This window comes from Nannobrachium achirus (assembly GCF_963921795.1).
Source record: "Nannobrachium achirus genome assembly, chromosome: 10".
In the NCBI taxonomy this organism is placed as follows: Eukaryota; Metazoa; Chordata; class Actinopteri; order Myctophiformes; family Myctophidae; genus Nannobrachium; species Nannobrachium achirus.
Window position 1 is genome coordinate 52136342 of NC_137819.1, and position 8616 is coordinate 52144957.

At 42.2% G+C, this 8616-nt stretch overlaps 1 protein-coding gene across 1 annotated transcript; it reads right to left on the reverse strand.

Annotated features, from left to right (window-relative positions):
• Positions 1-137: 137 nt before the first annotated feature.
• LOC308293141 (chymotrypsin A-like) lies at positions 138-3437 on the reverse strand (the record flags this gene model as incomplete). Its single annotated transcript, XM_080735575.1, has 5 exons — positions 138-299; positions 717-850; positions 2069-2249; positions 2872-2946; positions 3294-3437. 5 exons carry the CDS (start codon positions 3435-3437, stop codon positions 138-140), a joined length of 696 nt encoding a protein of 231 aa, XP_080591701.1.
• Between the last annotated feature and the right edge of the window lie 5179 nt (positions 3438-8616).

An 8616-nucleotide genomic window follows, 5' to 3' on the forward strand; every position in this document is an offset into this window, starting at 1 on the left:
TTGATCAGGATCATTTCTATCATATCGCTATTTCCATGAAGAAAGAAATGGAAGAAAAGGGCGGGGGAGGAGATCAAACAAGAAAAAAAAGACAAAACTAAAATGTTTGGTACATTCAGTGAGCGTGGACTCTTTCTTCAGTTAGATCTGACGGTCTGGTCGATCCACCTCCTGAGTTCGGACACACGGGCGTACACTTCAGGGTAGTGCTTGAGGCAGCTGGCGGATCCCCAGGAAACGATTCCCACCAGAGTCCACACCCCGCCTCTCTCACACACCAGAGGACCACCGGAGTCAGCCTAGAGAAAACAGTCATACAGTAGCTCATAAGCCCGATTTGAAGATCAGAAATCCACAAGCTCAATTCTTGTTAATTCAGAGGAGCTTTGTTGGCATGAGAAAATGTAACTAAACTAAAGTGTGGAAACGTATATAAAGTTGTTTCAAATATTTTTGAAACTTTTTAACAACACAAATGTGGATCGCTGGCACAAAATATGGATGGGTATAAATATCAGATGGGGGTCCACAAAACAAATACTTCTGGGGTCTGGGGGTACTTATTAAAGGGATATTCCAGGTATACCTGGTAGATCATTCATGACGTAAGAGCATTAATAAACACGTAACAGCTCAGTTTACCTGTGACGTATGAGCATTAATACAAACTTGAGTTATTAAAAAACATTAAAGTGCTAAAAAGAACATGGCTATACATTGCAGGTGGCCGCTCCAGAGGCTCCAGCGCAGATCATAGAGTCAGTGATGTCATATTTACTCCAGTAGCGTTTACACAGAGATGAACTCATCAGAGGGAACACCGCCTGCTGGAGGATGCGAGGCTGAGAGGCTGTGGAACACGGAGCACACAGGAGAGAACCATGGTTGTGAAGAGCAGGGGCGTCACAAGGGGGGGAAAAGTGGGACTGAGTTACTATAGGGCCCGAGGTCTAGGGGCCTTCATTATTTTATACTTTAGCTATTGAAAAATAGCAGATAATACTGTACAAGCTCACAGCGCGGCACCAAGTGCTATTTTTGAAAAGTCGTAAAATGTGTGCAAATCAAAGCGAAAGGATTTGAAATATTCAAAGACTTGCACAAATTTTCAAGATAAAAAAAAAATAGCAGATCTACAAGCTTGCAGCGCAGCACTCGGTGCCACGCTGTGAGCTTGAATATCTGCTATTTTTCAATAGTTAAAGCACAAAATATTTGAAGTGAATCCTTGTACCCAGGGCCCAGAATTTGATGCGACAGCCCTGGTGAAGATCATTGAGTTTCTGGGCTATGGTGTGTGGAAACTTAATATGCCCAAATTCAAAAGCATCAAAAGTAGCAGATCTACAAGCCCGAAGCGCATCACGTTGTGGATCTGCAACTTGTGATGCTTTTGTGTGATCAAGTTGGGCATTGGGATTCACGAAAAAAACAAGTTTAATAGAATATCGGAGAGGTATCTGCCCGACAGCAGACTGTTAAGTGTCCACAGAAAGTGCTTATGAGCTTGCTTGGGCTTAGGATATATCATTCCCACCAAAATGTGGAAAGCCTTACCGAAGGTCATAAAGGAGTGTGGATCACTAGCATCCTTTAAAATTGCCCTGAAGAATCACTTACAGGCAGCAGCCATTCGCAACTGGTAAAAAACTAACCTAGCCCAACCCTACCCTCCCCTGCCCCTTCTTTGTATATACTGTTTATTTAGACTTACTGTTTTCTTTTTTGTTTTTCTTTACATATCTACTGCATAGTACTGTGTTCTATTTGTCTGTCATTCAATGTTATATGAGATACTTCAATGGTTTCCAGTGGAAATAAGCTTAGTCTTTTCATGGATCTCCTTTTAGTAGACCTTGTACCAGTGAACTGTACCGTCATGAAACTGTACCTTTTCCTATGCAAACTTCTAATAAAGTCTTCAATCAATCAATCAATCAAAGAGCATGAACCATTCATATATATAAACATTATATGAAATATAGTTTTCCTAATGTCTGACAGCACTGGCAGTTTGAGTGTGTGTGTGCGCGCATGTGTGGGTGCACGTGTGTGTCCGTCCACTCACATGTGGGTCCGGTGCGCCCCCATCCCGTGGTGACGCAGCGTGTCCCAGAGGGGAGGGACAGGCTAGAGGGGGACAGACACACGGGGGACACTCTGGAATTCAGGCGGGCCTGAGAGAACAGCTTGACCAGGCGCACGTCATTGTTGATAGTTTTAGGGTGGTAGTGGGGATGGTGGATGGACTGTAGAGAGAGGCACACACGCACGCACACACCCATGCACACACACCCACACACGCAATATGTCACACAATATGTATGACAGTATGTATGTTAATAGATGCAAAAAACAAGAATGAGGCCATGGCATCTGTTCTTTCAGAAACGTGTGTGGCCAAAATAGCAAGAAAGAGCAACAACACACCCACGGCCACACCTCCTTTCACAGATAACAGAGGCATAATGTATAGCGGGTGTAGTTAGTGGCCCCAAAATACTGTTTAGGGACAGTGCCAGCTGCCTTGGAGAGGATAAGGCAGGTAAGGCGGGGACCAGAATAGGGCCCCATTTCTGTTACCTTGGAGATAAAGATGGTCTGGATCGGTTCCCTGTTAGACCCCCGGTCATGTTCTCCTAGGACGACACGATCACTCCAAGGACTGAATACACACACACACACACACACACACACACACACACACACACACACACACACACACACACACACACACACACACACACACACACACACACACACACACACACACACACACACACACACACAAATTATCATTTTAACTATTTCATCTTGTTTGCGTAACATTTGTATTATTTTGTATTAGTAGGTTGGCGGTCATTACGTCACTTCACAATGAGCAGCGGTCACCACCCAGTAATTGTTGATCAGAGAACCTCCACAGAAATGTTGTCCTAATAGGGTCTGAGAGGAGAGGAGAGAGGAGAGGAGAGAGTGCACCGGTCACATTGCTTCCACATGCTCACATAATGTTTACATTAGACGTGAACATATGGAAGAACTTTCAAACATTCTAGTCTTAACCGCTGTTAAAGACAGTTGAACACAACTGTTTCTTTTTGCTTGTTGTTGTGGATATGCAGTACGTCATTGTATATTTGTTCATAATTTAGTTACCGCTATTATCGCCTTTTCCTTTCTCCTCTATTTCTTATCACTATTATTAATTAATGATGCTGTGATGTCTCTGAGGAGCCAAGCCTTTCTAGGGTCCACCTTGACATGGACAACAGTGTGAGAGTATTAATTACCTGGAGAGACACCTGCCAGGGCCAGGAGCCAGACACTGCGTTCTGTCCACCCGCGATCCTGCTGGTGTAACCCTTGACCTTAGGCTTGATGTCTGGAACTCCACACCATGAGACAGGACCTGTGTGAACTGTGCAATGTGCCATCTATGACATCTACGAGACACACATACAGACAGGCGAGGAGCAGCCTGACAAACACACACAATATTTGTATACTTGTATCAGGATTTACTATAGGGTCCATGAAAAAGCTAAAAGTAATCCAACAGAAATTGTTTTGATGACTGAAGCAATAAAAGAGTTATGTTTAAAAAGCACTAATTACTTAAAACTGACTATCTCTTTATAATTATCACTTCAATACATGAAGTGTATATGTAGACGGTATGTGGGACTGGAGTCCTGATGTCTTTTCCCTTGCTGCATTCTTTAGCTTTTTGCTGCTGTAAATACTGTATTTGATATACAACATAAATAAATGAATACTCTTGGTTTATTGTAAAAGTGGTCTTTTGTTCATAGAGCCAAGCCCTGAAAGGGCGTTGCAAACTTTGAACACTCTTTTCCCACTTTTATTTCCAGCCTTGTTTTACCTTTGCTGCTTTCTTTTGCTTTCTCCTGCTTGGCCAATACCCACTTTATCGCTGCTTCCAGCAATATTTATGATTGTTGTTGTTAGTGATCCAACTGATATGAGCATATATGGACCGACTCCACTAGTGTTTTCTCCTGCCTTATTTTGCTTTATATTTTGACATAGCTTTAATAGCAATGTTTCTTCTGTTTTAGGCCACTATACTGTACATAGGGGCATGAGATAGGACTGGTGCAGGTTATGTGAATAAAAGCCCCGGAGCTTATGAAGCTTTATTGATGCATTTAATGCAGTGTGTATTTTTGAAAGCCCCATAATGGGAAGATTTTCAGTTGATCGTTGAAAATAAAACGACGCAGTGTACGTCTTAACCCTTGCTGTTGGCTCTGTGTATTGACTTGAGTCCAGACTTTCCACAATTTTAATTTAATTACAAATGATCATTTTCAGGATTACAATTAAAATATATTTAGAATAAAAAAATAGCAGATCTGCGAGCTTAAAACGTGTCGCACTGTGAAACGTTTTTGAGCTTCTAGATAGGCTATTTTAGCTACTTTTGTGTAGATGATGAAGCTGGGCATTCATTTACGAAAATTTAAATACGGAGGTTTCTGACTGTACAGTATATCCAATGTTTATAGTGGCCCTCTGGAGTGAGTGTGGAAATACAGTTAAGTGGCCCTCTGGAGTGAGTGTGGAAGTACAGTGGCCCTCTGGAGTGAGTGTGGAAATACAGTGGCACTCTGGAGTGAGTGTGGAAATACAGTGGCCCTCTGGAGTGAGTGTGGATATAGTGGCCCTTAGTGGAAATATAGTGTCCCTCTCCATCATCCCAGTTTCCCATAACTAATCATATTAGATCAAGAGCCAGAGAAATATCTTTATAGACTGTAGACTATACAAGTTGCATGGCTTTAGGCCAAATAAGGTATGACTTATGCCAGTGACTTTGCACAGCCCTCTACCATTTTGCAGTTTCGTAAAAACTGCAACGGTTGTGGAAGAAGAATAAAAGCTAGAGTTTCAATGGGATTACAGTGTAAGTGCACTGTGCTTCCCACTTTCCAGCCTTGTTTTCCCTTTGCTGAAAAGCAGTTCCTGCAGAAACTAAGCATTAAAAAGCTTGACAGAAATTGTATTGAGCGAATACACACACATACCGGTACACGCACGCACGCACGCACGCACGCACGCACGCACGCACGCACGCACGCACGCACGCACGCACACACACACACACACACACATACACACATACACACACACACACACACACACACACCTGTAGGGGCTCCTCCCTTGCAGTATCGGAAAGACCAGAGGCGATCCCTGCCATTGAGAAAGGAAGAAATAATATTAAACTCATCAATAGTCATTCCTCAATAATTATTATCTTTGAATTGCAACAGCTTAGTTCTCAAGTGAGAACTGATCTTAAAGGACAACTTTGTTCATGTTTTAGATACTTGGAGCAAAGACAAGTTAGTGTGGTTTCTCTGACATCCCAGTGGTGTCAGAGCGTGACAGTCAATCAACAAAAGATCAAACCAGACAGATATGGTCAAGATGTGACAGTTCTCATACTAAACTGCGACCTGCAGTCGCAATAATGTAATACTTTATGAATGTACTTACTCTTTACGGTTGCTATGGTAACTGTAGACACCTGTCATGTAGTATCCTCTGTGAAGTCTCCACCAGAAATGGCCGTCCCAGTTGTTCACCGACCAATCCCAACGACAGTTACTAGTAGCCAGTCGAGAGCTCAAACAGCACTGATACGCCCAGCTGAAAATACATTATTCAGTGGCGTCAGTTCAGCAAAAGCTAGCTAGGGTATGGCAAAGATGGGAGTCCTCATGGAAAAGAGCCATTACATTTTGTATAACAAAGTTAGTTCTATTGTGAAAATAGCAGATCTACATGCTCACAACGCCTCGCGCTGCGAGGCGTTGTGAGCATGTAGATCGGTTATTTTCACAATGTCTGAAAAAAACGAGTTTTGTCAGTTTCTATGGTTTCTTAGGCTGGATATGGCAGCCTGGAACGGTTGTTCAAGTGCAGCTAAACTTGGCATTTTAGTAAACGTGCCGCAAACAATAATGCATTGCACCTGTGAAGCTGACCTGCAGAACCTGGGAATATACCATTATGTCAAGATGGGGAGAATATAATTATAATACCTTGTTAAAGTGACCATTTTGTAAAATTTTGCATTTGTAGTTATTTTACTGTAATTTAACAACATAATAACCAGCACAGATAGACAAAGAGACATTCATGGATTTATATTTAAAAGTAACTTTTATTTTCCCCCCTGGACCCAGGGTATGGCAGCTGCGATTGCCATACCCAATTGACGCCCCTGACATTATTAGTGTGGCTGCTATAGGCAACCAGAAAAAAACAATACAACTGGCACATCCGCTGAATAACAGACCACAGCACACCGATTAAAAAGAAGTTCCCAGTCAGGCTTTATTAGATTAACGTTTTGACACAAAGGTCTTCTTCAGAATGAGGTACAGGTACAAAAAACACTCCTTTTGAAGGTAAGCAACCAAAAAAAAAAAGTGTTTACGTCATCCAATGATCCGCGGGTCTCCGGTCGGTTGCAGGATGGCATTTGTTCCTTGACCTAGTGGAATATGTGTGTCAAATTTCACGGTAATCGCAAGCTGCGTGGATGATTTTTGGCATTTTGTTCAAAAACTGAGCAATCTTGCAAACTTTGGAAGCCAATATTAGCCAATTAGGTTGGAATTTGTGTGATTGTTGGACAAAATCTGATGGAGTAATAGCAAAGAATGTGTTTTACATAAGTTGGCCTCCTGGTGTAAAAGGCTATAAAAGGCAAATGTGAAAAAAGTATTTTTTCAGTTTTCCACTGATCGGTGGAGTTAAAGGTGAAAACACAAATTGGCCTGTTATAGCACCACCGCCACATACTGTATTTCCACACTCGATATGTATACCTTGCATCGTGTCGCGATGTGAGCTTGTAGATCTGCTATATTCAAACATTTTGTATTTTTACTTTTGGTACATTTTCATATCTTTACTCAAGTACATTTTGAATTCTGGACTTTTACTTGTAACAGAGTATTTTTATATTGCAGTGTTGATACTTTTACTTACGTAAAATTTTAGTACTTTTTCCACCACTGCATGTTACCCGTCGGAATAGGGCATCGCAGTTTAAGCCCGCCTCGTCTTCACTCTGGAGCCGGAAGCGTTTTCCCCATTCATTTCACCATAGACTTTCATAAAGTATTTAATTAGCTTAAAAAAGGGCAGGGTACACTGTGTACACAATTCTTGTCAAAACTGCAGAAACTACACTCCCACAAAGCATTGCGAATGACATTTATTTCCTGAAATGTATCCCATATACCACGCTCAATTTAGTTATCCAGGCCAGGATATGGCCTGACACGTAGTGACTTTCATCTCTGTGGATGCTCGTATCTTTTTAAAATAGTGCATCATGTTTTGTTTGATCTTTTTTTTTTTTTTTTGCGTCATGTATGTCTATTCACATTTTGTTGTAATGTAATGTGTGATAAAAGGAATGTAAATTGTATACTGGACTGACATTATATAATGTGAAGGAAAAGAAAAATAATAGTGCATCTATTTGTAAAAGAAAGACACTCGCTCGCCACGTACAGAGTTCTCCTGAAGTGCATTAATCTGCCGGGCTGACAGCTATTTCCGAGGTCCACCAATCACAGACGTCAATTTCACCGGATGTACATTTTTAGCAGCAGGGGTAATGTAGTTCTTCTCCATGCGATCTTAATTAAAACATGTTTTTACTAATACTAGAGTGATTGCATACCGGTACATACTTTCTTTCTACAGGGCTTCTACAGGAGCATATAGAACCATTTTACAACCACAAGCGTAGTGGTACAGTAAGTGTTCATTGAATTGTTACGACTTTGTGGCTGATAATTAAATCCCTATGGTGAAAATTAATGGGCAGTTTACTTCCGGCTCCTCACTGCGATGCCCTATGGGTCTATAGAAAAGTGGAGAACCCCCCCACCCCACCCATTGTGTGTTTTTACCACCTTTTTATTTCTTGTTGCTGAACATACAGTGCCTGTCATCAGATCAATCAGACTCACCGCCTGTCCTCATGATGGTTGCTATGGTAACTGTGCACTCCAGTGATGACATAATGGGTGCGACAGCTGTAGTCGATGCGTTGATCAAAGTTGTTGACCCATCCAGTCCAGTAACAGTTGTTGAAGTAACTCGCTGCTGTTCTGCAGGATACGCTCCACCGACGGTCCTCATGATAGTTGCTGTGAACGCTAGATGAATAATACGTTATGAAAGTTCATCCAACTAGTAAGACGCCTCAGGGCGACATGCAACCTCGCCCTAAAGGGCAAGGTCGTGCCAATTCTTGACCATCTGGCCAGTGATGTATATCGGACCAGACAAAGAGACATTCATGGATTTATATTTAAAAGTAACTTTTATTTTACCCCCTGGACCCAGGGTATGGCAACTGCATAGGCTACCCTAGCTCTGGTCCATCGCGTCTCCTCCCGGAGACGCTCTGACAGACCCGTCGGGAAACGCCTGGACTCGAGATTGTCGGCCCCTCCGAGCGCTCAACATCAGTCAAAATAAACAAAACCGTTTCACTACTCACCAAACCAAAGGTCGTTTTGCGCTGTTGAAAGTCTATTCTCCGCGGTGGTGAACCCC